The 18,608-nt window shown below is 36.4% G+C and overlaps 3 protein-coding genes across 4 annotated transcripts in view; 1 reads left to right on the top strand and 2 right to left on the bottom strand.

Moving 5' to 3' along the window:
- PRKD3 (protein kinase D3) overlaps window positions 1–18,608 on the top strand; it is an 85,783-nt gene that overhangs the window by 54,275 nt on the left and 12,900 nt on the right. For both annotated transcript variants that reach the window (XM_035000912.1, XM_035000913.1), the window contains 7 exons: window positions 2,727–2,910; window positions 4,326–4,449; window positions 6,677–6,754; window positions 7,807–8,083; window positions 10,963–11,015; window positions 15,593–15,665; window positions 16,734–16,840. In XM_035000912.1, the coding sequence (XP_034856803.1) occupies window positions 2,727–2,910; window positions 4,326–4,449; window positions 6,677–6,754; window positions 7,807–8,083; window positions 10,963–11,015; window positions 15,593–15,665; window positions 16,734–16,840 (896 nt within the window). The remainder of the gene's footprint in view (window positions 1–2,726; window positions 2,911–4,325; window positions 4,450–6,676; window positions 6,755–7,806; window positions 8,084–10,962; window positions 11,016–15,592; window positions 15,666–16,733; window positions 16,841–18,608) is intronic.
- On the bottom strand, window positions 1,519–2,050 carry LOC118007776 (U6 snRNA-associated Sm-like protein LSm3). Its single transcript, XM_035000925.1, has one exon. It carries the CDS (start codon window positions 1,879–1,881, stop codon window positions 1,573–1,575), a length of 309 nt encoding a protein of 102 aa, XP_034856816.1. The 5' UTR covers window positions 1,882–2,050; the 3' UTR covers window positions 1,519–1,572.
- NDUFAF7 (NADH:ubiquinone oxidoreductase complex assembly factor 7) overlaps window positions 2,856–18,608 on the bottom strand; it is a 61,572-nt gene continuing 45,819 nt past the window's right edge. Inside the window, exon 11 of the transcript XR_004678481.1 lies at window positions 2,856–2,979. The gene's annotated coding sequence lies outside the window, so the exon portion shown is untranslated. The remainder of the gene's footprint in view (window positions 2,980–18,608) is intronic.

The raw sequence follows: 18,608 nt of genomic DNA, 5'->3' as shown, positions 1-18,608 counted from the left end.
AATTGAAGTGATTACCTTTTTGGAAGGAAGAAGTAATGATTCTAAGCATAATTTTTCTTTAACATTTACATGACTGGTAAAAATTGAATGTAAGTAGTTCTATAGGAGGAAAAGCATAAGGAACGGAAATTAAATTTCTTAAGACTTTAATGTTTTCTTTAATGGCATGTTTTTTATAGTTGCTGTTTAACACCGTTGATAGCGTGATTGGTTTTCTCATTTGGGTTACTCTGAATAAATGTAGTTTTTCTATAGACCAAAGTCTTCTCTAGATTTATGGTTCATGTCTTTTTGCACTTTTCTACTGTTGGATAAATGGGTATCAAATACTATTTATATTGATTTTACGGTACATTTGTATACTAATGAATTTGAACATCTTTCATATGTTGACTGGTTACTTACAGTTTTTTCCCCTGTAAATTACCTGTTCACATGTTTTGTCCATTTTTCTGTTTGTTACTGATTTGCAGGGAGTTGTTGATAATTCTACCTAATAATTCTTTATCAGTTATACTGGACACAAATACCTTCTGTGTTGTGGCTTATCATTTTTTAAAGTAGCTTTATTCAGATAGTTTTTGTACTTTACACATTTAGTTTATTCACAAAGTTAGGCAGCCATCATTACAGTCCAATGGTGGGACATTTTCATCACCCTGGTCACTCCCCACTCTTCCTCACCAGCCCCTGGCAGCTGCCGTCAACTTTCTATCTCTGTGGGTCTGTCTATTCTAGACATTTCATATAAATGAAATCGTATAATGTGTAGTCTTTTGGGACTAGTGTCTCACATAGCTTAATGTTTTCAGGGTTCATCCATGTTGTAACATGTATCAATACTACCTTCTGCTTTGTCGAGAATAACATTCCTCTGCATGAATATACCACATTTTATTTATCAGTTGATGGACATTTGAGTTGTATCCACTTTGGGGCTATGATGAATACTGCTATGAACATTTGAGTACAGTTTCTGTGGACATACGTTTTCATTTCGCTTGGGCAGATATCTAGTTGTGGAATTGTTGAGTTATATGATAACTCCCATGTTTAACATTTGGAGGAGGACTGCCAGGCTGTTTTCCGGAGCATCTATACATTTTACATTCTCACCAGCAGTGTGTGAGGATTCTGATTGCTCCACATGCTCGCCACCACTTGTTATTGTCCGTCATTTTGGCTCTTGCCATCCTAGTGAGTGTGAAGTGATAGCTCATTGTGGGTTTTGTTTTGTTTTGTTTTATTTTTTATCAAAAAAGGAAACATCAAATTTAATTTAAAGGAAAAAAAATCAGAAATTGAGGAAACAACAGAACAAATCAATTCCTGAAAAAAAGAGTTCTGCATCTTGATGATCACATTTATTGAAAGGATTGGAAAAAAATTAAAATGCCCTTTAGCTCAAGACTTTTTTAGTTATCCACAAATCACCTCATTTCAGGAGTGGAAGAATCCTTGGTCATTTCTTAATATCAAAATTTACGCAGGTTTCTCTTTTGAATGTCTTCTACATTTAAAGAGGCAATCATACGAAAGCTCCTATATTCCATACATGATAAATTCTTTGTTTCAGCCAACTCTTAATGGAGGGGCAACTAGTACAACACCATCTCCCCGGACAAAAAGCATTGGAATATCCCGTTTTGTTGATTTATATATCTCTTTGTATTTTTCCTCATCAATTTCTATAGTAGTCACAGTTTCTTCCATATCTCCCAATATCATATTTAAATCCTGATCGTAAGCATGTAATCTGCCTTGAAGCTCTCTGTCATTTCTCATTTTCACATAAATTCGCTCATCCAGGCTGAGCCTGATAAGATCCAGGGTCTCTTCTACAGTGTTGGTAGTTTGTTGCTGATCCACTTCGTCCGCCATGTTTCAAACCCTGCTCATTGTGGTTTTGATTTGCATTTTGCTGATGGCTAATTGATACGCACATCTTTTCACCTATCTGTTGGCCATTTTTACATCTGCTTTGGGGAATATCTGTTATTCCTGTCCTTTCCCTATTTAACTGGTTATTTATTTATTGAGTTGTAAGAGTTCTTTAAATATTTGGGATACAGGTCTCTTATTTGATATATGTAAATATTTTTCCCCTTCTTTGGGCTGTCTTTTTACTTTCTTGAGTTATCATTTGCAGCACAAAATCAAGTCTAATTTTTTCTTTTGTCACTTAGGTTTTTGGTGTTCTATCTAGAAGGCTTTGCATAACCCACGGTCACAAAGATTCACTACTATGTTTTCTTTTAAGAATTTTATAGAGTTAGCTCTTACCTTTAGACCTGTGATCCACTTTAAGCTTTCTATTTGGTTTAAAAAAGAGGTCCAGTTTCATCTTTGTGCATGTAGATATCCAGTTGTACTAGCACCAGTTTTTGAACAGACTATTTATTCTTTCCCCAACAAATTGCCTTGGACCCTTGTGGAAAACCACTTAACTCAACAAACAATAGTGGTGGCTAATCTTTTACTTTGTTTTAATATCTTCTGTCATATAGAGATTTAAATTCTAATTAATCAAATTAATTTTCTGCCTTGTGGTGTGTGAATTTTATATCTTCCTGAAATACTACTTTATCTTGAATCATAAAGATACTTTCCTAGATTTTCATTAAGAGTTTTAAAGCTTTTTTCCCCACATTTCATATACTCTTTCTATTTAGATGGATTGATCTCCCATTAATATAAAACTCTGAATTCATTTTAAACTTTGCCAGAACCTTCCAGTCTGGGAGCGGATACAGATATACCAATGGATATTGATAACAGTGACATGAACAGTGATGGTAGCCGGGGCTTGGATGACATAGAAGAACCATCTCCTCCAGAAGATAAAATGTTCTTCTTGGATCCATCCGATCTTGATGTGGAAAGAGATGAGGAGGCTGTGAAAACAATCAGGTAGCACATGTCCACGGATACAGGGTCAGTCCAGGCACTCCCTTGAGAAAGAATCTCTTTAAATGGAACCTAAAATATAATTTAAAATCTAATTAAATTGTTGCTAATTCTTTTACATGCACCACAGGATTTCTGAAATAAATTATTATCACTTACGCCATCCACTCAACATGGGAAGGTGTGAGAATCCTTGTTTTCTTGAAGAGAAAAACACTTTATTTAAATATAGTCAGGATGTGTTATCTCCCTGTGGAGCAGCCACCACAAGGTGTCAGAATTGAACTATCAGTTAAAGCAGCCAGTTGCTTCATACCAGCAGATTATTGGACGTTAGAAACACCAGTACGAATGTATACCTACAAATGTTGCACAAAGATGATGGTGATGAATTTGTGAGCGGTTAATTAGACTATTAGCACTTTGTAAAAATGCTATTGGATTATAAAACTTCTAAATATCCCCTTATGTTTATAGAAATTCAGTTTTTCTATATATACAGCTTTATAGGATGTACTACTTTGTAATAAAATGTTAATATTTTGGCAGGTTTTGTTTTTCATTGGCAACCAGGAGGAATTTAGAGAAAATGGATCATTTATCAATCTCACATGGCTGAGTGGTCATTCATTCATTTTGGCTTATCATTAAATTACAGCTATTACTATCATTCTCATTCTGAACTAAAATTTAATGTTTACCCAGTTTGGAGACTATCAAGAGAACTTAGCTGGCTTCCTAATCATTAATACATCATAATTTAAGAGAATATATTTAACTGAGACTGAAATTGAAAAACCATGTGTTTTTCACACATACCCCCAAATTGTTCTTTTCCTCTAGCTACGCTGTTCCTGACCCATATTTCCGTATTACCTGATTTGACTCGGTGCATTATTTATTATTTTTATTTTCTTAATTGTTATCTGTAAATCATTTTCCTTTCAGTGTCTTCTACTAGGAAGACTTTTTGCTAACAACGTGAATAATAGAATCTGACATTTGAACCATTTAAAATTGGGTATAGGTATACTTACTTTTTACCTTGTTATGAATTTATTAATTAACCATGCTGCCTAGGGCAAGCATGTAGATATCCCAGCAGTCCCAAATGAGACCCTCCCCCAGGCTTCATATCTTCCAGTTAGGGAGGATTCTTTCTGCTCTGTGCATTGTTTTGTGTTATGACCCGTCAAAAAATATTGATGACAAATAATGAGGACTTGCAGTATTATCTTAGTCTTTTATAAATCAACTGTGTATCATCATAATGGGATTTTTTCTTAAGCTATTTCTCTAAGATATTTTGAAAAATTTTAGCTCAATTATCTTAAGGGCTAATGAGTTTACAGTATTTATATGATTTTTTAAAAATTGAAATTATCAATATTTTATCATAAATTCTAAATGTTTTTTAGTCCATCAACAAGCAGTAATATTCCGCTAATGAGGGTTGTACAGTCCATCAAGCACACAAAGAGGAAGAGCAGCACGATGGTCAAGGAAGGGTGGATGGTCCATTACAGCAGCAGGGACACCCTGGTCAGTAACCACAGACATTGTAATATGGTAGTGAAACTTTGTTATATGCTTTACTTTATGCATTTTTAAAATCAAAATAATGAGATATATATTAAGACATTTTAGTAAACTGGAACTGTAGTTACGCTTGTAAAGAGTTTTCAAAAGGCAAAACTGAAATATTTTTACAAATTAGTAGAGCAGTAGAGATTCAGACAGTATTTGGGGATACAACACCAAATACAGAATCCGTTAAAGAAATAATTGGTAAGATGGACTTCATTACAGTTAAATCTTCTGCTCTGCAAAAGACAGTGTCAAGAGAATAAGACAAACACAGACTAGGAGAAAATATTTGTAAAAGAGCCATCTGATGAAAGACTGTTCTCCAAAATATACAAAGAACTCTTAAAACTCAACAGTAAGAAAACAAACAACCCAATTAAAAAATGAGTCAAAGACCTTAACACATACCTCACCAAAGAAGATACACAGATGGCAGATAAGCATATGAAAAGATGTTCCATATCATATGTCATCAGGGAAATGCAAATTAAAATAGCAGTGGAATACCACTACACACTGATTGGAATGGCCAAAACCTGGAACACGGACACCACCAAAGGCTGGCAAGGATGTAGAGCAACACATACTTTCATTGCTGGCGGGAATGCAAAATGGTATAGACACTTTGGAAGACAGTTTGACGGCTTCTTACAAAACCAAACATACTCTCACCATATGATCCAGCAGTTGCACTCCTTGGTTTTTACCCAAAGGATATGAAAACTTATGTCCACACAAAAACCTGAATATGTATGATTTCAATAGCTTTATTCATAATTGCCAAAACTTGGAAGCGACAGGATGTCCTTCAGTAAGTGAATTGACAAATAAACCATAGTACATCCATCCAGACAATGGAATATTATTCAGTACTAAACAGCAATGAGCTATGAAAAGACAGGAAGGGATCTTAAATGCATATTACTAAGTAAAAGAAGCCAGTGTAAAAACTACATACATACTGTATGATTCCAACTATATGATATCTGGAAAAAGCAAAACTATGGAGACAGTAAAAAAGATCAGGGGTCGAGGGTAGGGGACAGGTAGGCATGAATACACAGAAAGAACACAGAATTTTTAAGGCAAGGGAAACACTCTATAAAATACTCTGTAAAATATAATGATGGAAACCTGTCATCACACATTTGTCCAAACCCATAGAACGTACAACACCAGAGTGAACCATAACGTAAACTCTGGACTTTGTGATTATGATGTGTCAGTGTAGGTAACAAGTGTAACAGTTGTAACAAGTGTACCACTCTGAATGAGGATGTAGATAATGGGCAGGCTATGTATGTGCGGGGGGCAGGGAGTATATGAGAAATCTCTGTACCTTCCCTTTAATTACGCTGCGACCGAAAATGGCTAAAGTCTTCATTTTAAAAAATAAAGAGATATGTAAAAAAAAACAAAACATCAGAAAACAAAAGCAAAGACACATGACACACTGGAAAAAGTATTCTGAAGTCATAATTTAGACAAGGATTAATTTCATTATATGTAAAGGATGACAACAAATTCATCAGAAAAAGACCACAACACAAAGAATGGGCAAAGAATATCAGCAGAGTTCACAGTCAGGGAAATACAAATACTCTTAAACACAAGAGCTTGATCTCGTTTTTAAAAAAAAAAGTACAATTTAAAATTTCACTGAATTACCAGGTTTTATTTATCAGTGTAGCCAAGATCAAAAAGTTTAGTAACATAACTACCTTAGTGAGAGTAAATAGGTACTCGTGTTGCTGATGAAACTATAAATTGGGTCAAGTCTTATGAAGGGTGATTGACACTGGCAAGCAAAATTACATGTGTATATATCTTTTGAGCCAGAGAGCCAGATTAGAAATGTAGCCTATAGGTAAATTACGTATCTGCACATGTGTACCATGTATGTATTTGAGTGTGCATGCATAAAATTCTCTAAAAGGATTCCCCGAAACCTACTACCATTGCTTACCTGGAGCAGGGTGGGAGTAGGATGTGAGTGGTGGTGGGAGTATACTTGTCACTCTATATATCCTTCTTATATTTGCAGAATTTTGACCCTCATGAATTTTAAGCCTACTCAGAAATACAAACTTATGAATAGAAATGAAAGGGAAAGGAAAGGTACAGGTACTTTGGAGGAATCATTATTTTTATACCTCAGAGTTTTATGCCCTTTATTTTATAGAGAAAGAGGCATTACTGGAGACTGGACAGCAAGTGTCTAACATTGTTTCAAAACGAATCTGGATCAAAGTATTATAAGGTAAAGATTCCACATTTTGAAAAATATGTACATTGAAATATTGTATATTTTCCAAATATTCAAATAATATTAATTATGTTGGCATATATCTATTATGACTCTGCCTAATATCATGTATAGAAATCATGGTTAAGTTCCTTGTTGAAATAATTGTCCCACACCCCTCCATTTCACCCCTCACAATAGCCCTGCTACCCAAGGTTGTTTTTTGTTGTGAGTTCCTTTGGTTTCGGCCTACTTGTCAGGTTGGTACTGATTGCCTTTTGGACACTATGATTTAGATTGGGCAGTTCAGTAAGTCCCATGATCATTGCCTGTCCAGAAGATGCCAGTATGGTATTTGGTGTTCCCCACTGATCCATTTTATCTTAGGCCCTGATTCCAAAAGCTTCTTCTTCACCTTCGTATAGTCTTCTTTGCTTGGCTTGCTCCACACTTTGCTGTGTCCCAGACGGACACCAAACAAAATTGTAGACTGTAGCAATTATATCCTTAAGAAAGAGAATAGAAACTAATGACTTGCTTTGATCTGGTTGGGTTAAGTACTTTTTTGTGTGTGTGTTAGGAAGTGAAGTACAAGTAAATACTTGTTACATTTATGGGCAGAACCAGACGGAATGCTTGAACAACCTATACTAACATTCTACTTTGGCTCTTATGTTTTCCTTTGTTCTCCTCTGAGGGCTGTATCTTGCAGACAGCTGCTGGTAGAGAAGTAATTGCTGAGTTGATTTAATGACAATTAGAAAGTGACAAGTGTTGGATATAGTGGCAGTTACCCTCCACGATCCTCTCTTTCCTTGCAGTCTAATGACCTGCTGAAGGCCTGAAGCACTGGCTTAGTTATTATATTCATGCTCAGCCTTCAGCATTGTTGGGCATGCAAATCATTCAAGGCAGATATTATCCTAAGACTTGACTATGTGTTCCATGTACCACATACTTGTGTTCATCTTAATGCATTCATTAGAAATGCATATCTCTGTTTAGTGTATTTGAAAATAAAAACAAAGATGTATTCATATCTTTTAATGCTTAATTTTTTACTTCAGGAAATTCCACTTTCAGAAATTCTCCGCATATCTTCGCCACAAGATTTCACAAACATTTCACAAGGCAGCAACCCACACTGTTTTGAAATCATCACTGATACTATGGTATACTTTGTTGGGGAGAACAATGGGGACAGCTCCCACAATCCTGTTCTTGCTGCCACTGGAGTTGGAGTTGATGTAGCACAGAGCTGGGAAAAAGCAATTCGCCAAGCTCTCATGCCTGTTACCCCTCAAGCAAGTGTTTGCACTTCTCCAGGGCAAGGGAAAGATCACAGTAAGCAATAAGCTTGTTGATGGCTTTTTTCCCCCTCTGGTTCTTAAGCATTTTGTGGGTGTGGTTGTGTTTCTGCATGTATTTCTTTTTTTCTTTTTTTTAAGTTTTTATTTATTTGAGAGAGAGAGAGAGAGAGAGCATGAGCAGGGTGGAGGGGCAGAGGGAGGAGCAGACTCCCTGCTCGATCTCAATCCCAATCCCGATCCCAGAACTCCGGGATCATAACCTCAGCCAAACGCAGACGCTTAACCGACTGAGCCACCAAGGCGCCCCTCTGTATGTATTTCTAATGCTCACTTTAAGCTTCATCTGTACTAACCAATATTGTTAGTTAATTCCTTTATATAGTTATGTTAGTTATAATGTATCCATACAATCCCCAGAGCTAGGTTCCAGAGTCAGTCTCCCTACATTCAAATCCTGGTTCTGCCAACCTGTTATATGATCTTAGGCAAAACCTTACCTCTCTGTAATAGTACCTACTTTATAGGCTTGTCAGCATTAAAGAAAGAGAACCAGTAAGGGATAGAACAGTGTTTGGTATCCATGAACTCTCATTGGATTAAGCAAACTTCTAGTATTTTGCTTCATGGTGGGATATAAACAGGTGATAAAGTATTATGGTTCACATCATACTTGTGAAATCTATGAAGTCAGAAATGCTGTTTTTCTTTTAACTGAATTAAAACATTCAGAAATACTAAAAAATTACTGAAACATGTTCTTTGCACCAACAAAATTTATAAAATAAAACCTAAATTTGATAAAGGATCAATTGAAAGCCATGATGTGACTTTTATGCCATTGGTGTTGTTATTTATAGGGAAACATCATTCATTAGACAAATATATTTAAATCAAAATAAGTATCAACCAGTTCCTAAATGTACTTTATATCAGTTCAGCTGTATTATTTCATGCACCTATTCTTGGCATAACGCTAGGCTCTGAGCTAAAAACACAGAAATTAAGGGAGATAGGACATACAAACGTTAAGTGTTAAGTGGTAGCATAAGGCAGTAGAATGCAGAAATGAGTAATGCATTACTTGGGGGATGCAGATACGGATAGGAGGAGTAAGCAGAGACTTCATGATAGAAAAAATCTGACTTGAACCTTGACCTTGGATCTCAAGTAGGTTAGGATAGGAAAAATTAAAAGGGAAGGGTGGAGGGGGGGGTAGTGTTACTCTAGTTAAGGAGACGGCTGTGATCAAAGGGATGAAGGTAATGACTGTGAACATGTTTGGTGTTTAATATTGATTCTTAGAGGATGAATTAGATGGATATTTACAGTGCTTCTTAAGTTTTGGGGGATTTTAGACAGAACTCTGATATCCTAATTAAAGCCATAGACCTTTTCCCCCAGAAAATAATACAGGGACATAAAGACAAATTTTATGTATTACTGGACATAGGAACCTTCTCCATTCTCCAGCCCATCCATGGACCTCCTCCCTCTAAATATTAAGAGTCTCTAAAAGCAGAATTGCGGAAGGGTTAAGAGTGAGGATGCTAGACAATGAAAGCATAGTCGCCGCTTACTGGCTGTGTGATCTTGGTCTCTGCGGTCACTAATCTAAAGTGGGAATAATAATAAACGCATATAATGCACTTAGCCCAGTTCCTGACACGTGAGTAATACTATGACTGGGTTGTTGGCTGCTTGCTGCTGCTTCTGGAGTAGAGTTCTGGGAAGCAATAGAGAATAAAACTAGGTGGAGCTAGACAGTGGAGGCCTTTGAAACACAATCAGTATTGACTTACACAGGAAAATGGAACGACTGAAAAACAAAACTTTAGACACCTTAATGTCATCGATGCTGGGCCTTTTTTGTTCATTAATATTTAATATTTGAGTTATTTAAAATATTTTAAGATTGATTTAATATTTTTAAATGCAGTCTTTGACGGTCATGTTACTTATTTTTGACGTATAGTATGCTTATATTTTCTTGTTCTAAATTTTTATATTTGGGATCATAAAGGAAATATCACATCTTGTTTCTTTGAGTTCTCTCCGAGATTCTAGATGTTTGAGACCTAGTCTCTTATTTTCCATGTGGCCCTTTTCTCTTTTTTGTCAGTTACTTCCTTTGCTTACCAAAGTAATATAGACATTTTACAGTAATACGGAATATAAAATGAGAACGTCCTTCCTGTACACTTGTAACACACCCCCTTATTCCTGCTCCTATATCACCCCCCTCAGAAAACCATTATTAACAGTTTGCTGTATATTTCTTGGTTTGGAGAGAAGGGAAGCTGATATTATCTATACTGTATTGTTATATTTTTATTTTTACAAAAAATGTGGTCATACTCTGTTCTTTTTGCAACTTGCTTTTAGCCACTATTTAATTAATGTGTATCAGATGTATTTCAATCTCAGTATATAGATTATCTAATTTATCTGATTTTTTACTATTAAAGTAATGCATGCTTTTTATGTTTTAGAAAATGCAGGCAGTATAGAAGTATATAAAAACTAAAGTCTTTGTTCCCCAACCCTTACTCTCATTCACGAGAAGTATCATATTTTCTTTGTTTTTAATTCAAATGCTGCTGCCTTACAACTTGCCTTTCTAACTTAATATGCCATGGATAGCTTTCTAACACAGTATGGATAGCTCTACACCATTAAATGTTTAGATAGTATTTCTTTGTATGGATGTATCATATTTTATTTGACCAGTTTGTTGTTGATGGGTTGGTATTATGTGTGTGGATAAATTTTTTTAAAGAACATAATTATATTAACTGTATGTTAGCCAGTTTTTTAAATTTAATATACTGTGGGCATTCACATGTCAGCAAATGTTAATATGAAGTCATATAACAATTTTGTTCTTTTCTCATACATCATCCTTCTGTTTTACAGAAGATTTGTCTACTAGTATCTCTGTATCTAATTGTCAGATCCAGGAAAATGTGGTAAGTAAAAATTACAGCTAAAATATGCAAATTGGGTAATTAAAATAGGTAAAATAAGATGTGAAAATCTTATTAGAGAAATAAGTTCAAGAGACAAAAAACAAACTTTTAGAATTAGAGAACAAACTGGTGGTTGACAGAGGGGAGTTGGGTGGGGGGATGGGTGAAATAGATAAAGGGAATTAAGAATACATTTATCTTGATAAGCACTAAGAAACATTTAGAATTGTAAATGACTATATTGTACACCTGAAATTAATATCACACTGTATGTTAATTAATATTTGAATTAAAAAAAAAGTTCATAGGCCAAAATATTGAGTACTTGGCCTAAAGAAGCTAGATTTTGTGGCTGATAACTACTCTAAGGGGTTCTGCTTTATGAAGGAAACTAAGGCAGATTTTTTAAATTGTGAAAATAAAGATAACTTTTTCACAAGTGATAGTAGAATATTACATAGTGATAGACTAGTTCAAAGAGAAGGGAGAGATTACTTCTTGCTGGGTCAGCAGGGAAAACTTCCTCAAGGAAGTGAATGAAACCCAGAGCTGTGCCGCTAAGGTTGGGAAGGAATTTCAGTTGAAGTGCAGAGGATGAGGGCAGGGAACAATAGTTCATGCAAGTACAGGGACTGGGATGGGCAAATAGAGGGAAGCAAGACATACAAGACTTTTAAGGCATAGTGAATAGAAGAAGTTTGGCTGCTATATGTACGCACGTATTGGGGATTATGACAGGGATTAGCATACTTTATAAAGGAATAGATAATAGATATTTTAGGCTTTGGGGACCATACCCAGTAATTTCACTCTGCCATGGTAGTGAGAAAGCATCTATAGGCAGTACATAAAGGAATGAGCATGACTGTGTCCCAGTATAACTGTATTTATGGACACTTGAATTGAATTTTATATCATTTTCACATGTCAAAAAATACTACTATTATTTCCCCTTTTTTAACCATTTAAATGTAAAGTCTATTCTTAGATCAGGAGCCTGTACAAAAAGAGCCAACAGGCTAGATTTGCCAACCCTGGATTAGAAAGAAAAAAGGCTAGAAAAAGAAGTCTTAAAATAGTTCATTGGCTATATATAAATTTCTCTGATAAAAATCTCACCGTCGGGTGCCTGGGTGGCTCAGTTGGTTAAGCGACTGCCTTCGGCTCAGGTCATGATCCTGGAGTCCCGGGATCGAGTCCCGCATCGGCCTCCCTGCTCGGCAGGGAGTCTGCTTCTCCCTCTGGCCCTCTCTCTGTGCTCTCTCTCATTCTCTCTCTCAAATAAATAAATAAAATCTTTATAAAAAAAAAAAAATCTCACCGTCTTCCACTTGGGGCATCCGGCTGTAATAGCTGTAGTATATAGATGTTGGCTTTTCTAAGACTGCAGTGAAGACTGGATATCCAGTAATGTTCCAGGGAATAGAGGGTTTTGAGGAGATGTAATCTGTGTATCTCTTGTCGTAGTGGTAGGTAGATTCTTGGGGAGGGAAAGAGGGATTACACAAACATGAGATCACTAACTTTGAAGGATCCCCTGAGCACTTGAGGGACATGCCTATTCATAGCTGAGAAGGGAAAAGGTTCAGAACTGGTCTTTGTGAAGACCTTTTCTAGCAGTTACTATTTGACTAATGGATGTTCCCTCATCTAATTTGATTAGAACAAAAATTTCATTGGTTAAACAAAAAGTTGATTAAAGTTGGGAAGCATATAAAAATGACTCTTATAAACCTTAAAATTTTCATTATACCTTAAAACATGCATATATGCACATTGATTGATTTGCTTTTGTCACAGGGCTGAGACGACTTACTTTAAGTATGGGTCTGCTAAGTAGAGTTGCACTATGTCTTTCTTGCATCAACCACATCTGTAATGTAGTAATGCAATTCTGATGCTAATCACCCTGATTTCGTGCAGACTCCACAGGTTAAGGGCACAGTTCCTAACAAGGCTGCCCTCACTTGAGACACCAGCCACAAATGCAGGAGTCCCCAGTTCACCCATACTTCTGACCAACTGGCTACAGAGTCAGAGGATTCCCACAAATCCACACTGAGGTTCAGTAATTCACTAGAATGTCTCAGAACCCAGGAAAATGCTGGACTTATGATTACAGCTTTATTGTAACAGATAAAAATCAGGACCAGCCAACCAAAGACACATAGGGTGCAGTCCGGGAGAGTTCTGAATGTAGAGCTTCTGCATTCTCTCCCTGAAATCAGGACATGCAAGCCTACAGCACATTGATCTGTAACCAGCCTGAAAGTTACCTGGGCTTTAGTGTCCAAAGTTTTTGTTGGAGTTTCATTAAGTAGGCATGATTGACTGAATCATTGGCCACATGATTGAACTCAATCTCCTACCCCCCTTGTCCCCCCTGAGTTTGGACTGGTTCAAAGCCTCAACACTCTAATCATGTGGTTGGTCTTTCTGGTGACCCTCCCCCATCCTGAATCATCTTGTTAGCATAATTCAGGTGTGATCCAAGGGGCTCATGAATAACATAACCTAAGATACTCCTATGACTTGGGAAATTCCAAGGATTTAGAGTCTCTCTCTTAGGAACCAGGGACAAAGGCCACTCAAATTCTTATTATACAACAACACCCATAATGCATTCTCTATAATTTCCACTTTTTGTTTCTTTAAAGTAGAACCAGGGATACTTGTGAAATATTCTGGGAACAGATCCTCACTCCCACAGTCTGGTATTTGTTTTGCTCACAAATAAATTGACAGCAGTTGTTTTGGTGTCTCATCTTTATGGAGTTTTCTTTTCTTTTCTTTTCTTTTTTTGAGATTTACTTTAGAGAGCACAAGCAGGAGAGGGAGAGGGAGAGAGAATCTCAAGCAGACCCCACACTGAGCACAGAGCCCAGTGCGGGGCTCGATCTTGATCTCACCACCCTGAGATCACAACCTGAGCTGAAACCAAGAGTCAGACGCTTAACTGACTGCACCACCCAGGCACCCCCTTAATGGAGTTTTGTTGTTTGTTTGGTTTTTTTTTAAGATTTTATTTATTTATATGTCAGAGAGAGAGAGCACAAGCAGGGTGAGCGGCAGGCAGAGGGAGAAGGAGACTCCCGGCTGAGCAGGGAGCCCGATGCAGGACTCGATCCTGGGACCCTAGGATCATGACCTGAGCCGAAGGCAGATGTTTAACCGATTGAGCCACCCAGGCGTCCCTTTTATGGAGTTTCTAAAACTACTTCGTTTTCATAGAAATCTCTCATGTTTCATTGACTTATATAGTATACATATTTAATTTTTTGTAATTAAATTATATGATCTATAACAAGCACATTTGGCATAATGGGTTTGGGAACAAATTCAGTTTTAAGAGTTACTCATTGGGATACCACATCCATTTTATGAGGTTACTGCAGACATCAGTCAATATATTCTTTTCAGAGGGAATGGAAAGTACAGGTTATTCTGGTGAGTTAGTAAAGAAAAGGTGTTAGGAGAGCCTCTTTAAATAGGTAGTACTTACATGACCCTGATATGTCCTGAATTATTTATCTTCTTAAAAGATTTTTATGTTTCCCTAATACATCATAAACCTCTTAACTAGGTCTGTTTTACAAATTAGCTACCTTGTACAGAGTCCTCTATACAGTTAGGGCTCAATAAATGTTGATGACAGTCATAAAGTCATGGGCATTTTTTAAATTAGGAGGGACCTAGAGATGTAGACCGATACTTTTTTCCAGATGAGAAAGCCAAGTCCCAGGGAAGTCAGCAATTTAAGATTACCTAATTTAAATGATTTTTATATGCCAGGCCCTGGACTTGACACTTGGTATATATCTTCATTTAATTTACTTAAAAATCCAGTGAAATAGATGTTATTATATCCCCTTTACCAGTGAGAAATTGAGGTGTGTGCAATTCCATTTACTTAATTGAGTTACCACCATGAGACAGGCGCTGGCGGGGAGTGTGACACCGACGGAGATGGAGTTGACTCCTGTAGACTCCTGCAGACTGTGGCACATACCCAGACAAGGGGGCCCCTGACTGAAGCGCTAGGGGGGCCTGGAGAGTGCCCCCAGAATATTCCCACAGCAACAGCCAGCACCAAGAATGAGGGGAGGGAGGGAAGAAAAATGGGGAGGGATCCGAGTTACAGACTTTCTCACACATACACTTTTTATCAGGCTTTCAAAATGAGCCTAATCTCAATAATATGAACCTTCTGAGTTTTTCTCTCAAATCAAGATAGCAAATCTCTTTAATAGTGAAATAGGTAAAATTATGTTAATTTTTTATGTTATTTACTTTATATAGATCATTACTTACTAAATACAAGATTTTCTTTTATTCAGAGCGTTTTTCCCCCCAAAGGCCTTGTTACAGAATACATTATACTTGTATATTAAGAGTCATAGTATTAAAATTGGGCTTTTCTAGGAAATGAAAAGTCTGTGTTCAGAAAATATTTGTTAGGAAACTTAGCTGCCTCTCTCATAAAAACAAAAATGTGTTCAGTATTAGAATGAAAAGAGTCAGAGGTGTTGACAGTGTTGAATAGAGGGAAATAATGCTGCTTCCTCTTTCCTAAATAGGACATTAGCACAGTTTACCAGATCTTTGCCGATGAGGTGCTTGGTTCAGGCCAGTTTGGTATCGTCTATGGAGGTAAGCAACTGCAGCCTGGTGCATATTGTACATACTCCAGAAATTTGTGAAATTTAAAGATCTCTGCTAGCTCTTGTGTCTTGTCACAATTTTGTCGAGTGGCTTTTTTCTGAAGGGTTGATTTGCATTCTTTTAGCTCCACCCTTTTCACTCTGAGTATTCATTCCTTAATTCCAACTGCACACTTTACAAAGTAACAGAATCAGGAAATCAGTTTCACAGTAGTCTTACTTTATCTCTTCTTGTAGCTCACTTATAAAGATGTTTGTGAGGGAAACATAAATGGCTTGAAGCTTTTGTTGGGCTGTGTGGGCTCGTTTATCCAAGGATATGCCCTCCTGGATTTCCAACACAAATGGCCCCATTCGTCTACTGTTGGCATGAATGTTGTGTCAGGTGTGAAGACCTGAAATCTCACTGTGACTCATGGTATTGGCAGAGTCATTTAAGCTCACTGTGCATTAGTATCTTCCTCTGTTTAATGGAGCTAACAAAATTTGACCTGCATAGCTCACAGGGTTGTTAATTAAGCCTAATATACATAAAAGTACTTTTTTTATAAGCTATGATCCAAAGTATAAAAGAAATGTTAAATCCTATTCCTCCCTCACTGACGCTCTTTAAGTAGCCTCCTAGTTGGCCTTTCTGCTTCAAGGCTTGCTCTGATATGTGGTTAAATAACTGTGCTGACTCAGTGAACCTAGAATAAAACTAATTCATTGATAAAATGTTTCTATCTTGACAGTGTTTGAAGACTAAGAGTAGTTAACTATCATTTATTTAATAAGGTGGATTATTTTTCAGCAAACAAGTTCATTCAAATTTCCTTCCATTTCAAGTAATGAAACCACCTTTAATAGGGGCAACCATTATTAAGGGAAAATATAATTTACTTCTTAAAAATAAAGATGAGTGAAGGAGAAAGAAAAAATCAGCCAAAGAAAAGAAATCTAAGAGGAAATACATATCTGTTTCAGTCTTTGTTCAACTTCCTGATAAAGCTTTTATATTTTATATGAGCTGTCAATTTGCTTTTCCTTTCTTTTCTATACTTTTTTTTTTGAATAGGAAAACATAGAAAGACTGGAAGGGATGTGGCTATTAAAGTAATTGATAAGATGAGATTCCCCACAAAACAGGAAAGTCAACTCCGTAATGAAGTGGCTATTTTACAGGTAAGAAACCCAAGTTGCTTTTTATTGGTTTTAATTTTTGATTTGTGAGTTTTTAAATGCAAGTCTGTTTAGCGTGCTGGTAAGAATAAGGCTTATTTTTTCTTCTGTTTTCATCTTATGGCCTTTGGGCTCAGTGAGAGACTGGTGGGCATCTATGTTAAATTCTTAAGTCTTTTTTTTAAAAAAGGAAAAATTAAGTTATAGTAATCTAGGAGTTACAAGAACTGCCATTATGATAGTAGTTTAAAACATATTTTCATAAGTGAAATCTTAACAACAACAACAAAAGTAAAAATTTATTCTTAAGTCAGCACTCCAGAAGCTCAGAATACTTGGATACTTGTGTCCCCACATTTGACTAGGAGGTCAGCACTGTACCCATGCAGTGCTCACAGATGATGTGTTTGGTTATTATAGCAATTGCTATAAAAATAAGGTCTGCTTAAAAATTGTGTACCTTTTCATTTGTTATTTTATTCATTTAAAACTCTGAAGATTTAATTTTATAATGTTTTAGTCCATTAAGGTATATTTTTAAAGATATGTTGGCAATGACTTAACTCCCATTAAATAAATTACTGTTCTTATTTTCATCTAACATTTTTTACCTCTTTTGGGGGTCATCTGGAAGACTAAAATTTAGCTTTATCTTTATTTTTATGAATATCATATAAATTATAATATGCAAATGTCTATTCACTGTGTAGCTTTTGCATAGTATTTAAGAAATCATGGTGATATAATAGTTAATGCTGTCAGAACCCCATTTGCTTGTGAGTGAAGTTCAAGAAGACACAGCCTACTGAACTTAGGCTTCCTTGAAGAAGCAGGTAAGAAACTTTTATAAACACGGGATTCATTTTACATGTATTACGTTATTGGTTACCAGCAGTGACATTTGCCTCCCGTGTTTTTCAGAGGAGTGATAATTGAAAGATTGTGGTCTGCAAGCTACCTGTGGTCCCTTCAGGGTCACTTCCTCCTATACAACTACCTTCATATAGAAAATTAATAGCATTCAGACTGTATTAGGATATGAAAATTGTTAGCGATCTTTTTTCATATCTAATTCTGGAATCTTGCTCATTGTCCAACTAATACACAAAAAATAATTTTTTTTTTTTAAATTTTATTTATTTATTTGACAGAGAGAGACACAGCGAGAGAGGGAACACAAGCAGGGGGAGTGGGAGAGGGAGTGGGAGAAGCAGGCTTCCCGCGGAGCAGGGAGCCCGATGCGGGGCTCGATCCCAGGACCCTGGGATCATGACCTGAGCCGAAGGCAGACGCGTAACGACTGAGCCACCCAGGCGCCCCACAAAAAATAAATATTAAGGATATGTTCTTAAGGCTTGATTCATCCTTGTCACTCTGATGACAGACACATCTCTAAACTAAACACTGAATAAATTTAGGGATTTCTGGGTAATGCACAATGCAACAATGGTAGTACAGCCTTCTGGTTATTTTCATTGATACTGCTCTACAGGGAATACAGATGAGTGATTGTAGTATCTCTCCAAATATACTATTTTCATCTTAAATTTAATACCATACTTTTTGTTGTAGATTCTTTTCAAATTTTTATATCCAAATCTATATTTAGTGAATGGCTTACTTTGTGCCAGAAACTACACTTAATAAGTACTTTTTCTTAACATCACCCAACAGGAAGAGGACAGGTTTAGAGTTTGAATCTAAGAGCAAACCACATGCTCTTTCTGCTCTACCACATTGGACCTGTTCTGTGTGTCTCTGTGTGCGTGTG

The sequence above is a fragment of the Mirounga leonina genome, unplaced genomic scaffold, assembly GCF_011800145.1.
Source record: "Mirounga leonina isolate KUSES-001 unplaced genomic scaffold, KU_Mleo_1.0 Mir_125, whole genome shotgun sequence".
NCBI lineage: Eukaryota > Metazoa > Chordata > Mammalia > Carnivora > Phocidae > Mirounga > Mirounga leonina.
Note: the sequence above shows the minus strand (reverse complement) of the source record. Positions and strands in the feature narration are given on the sequence as shown.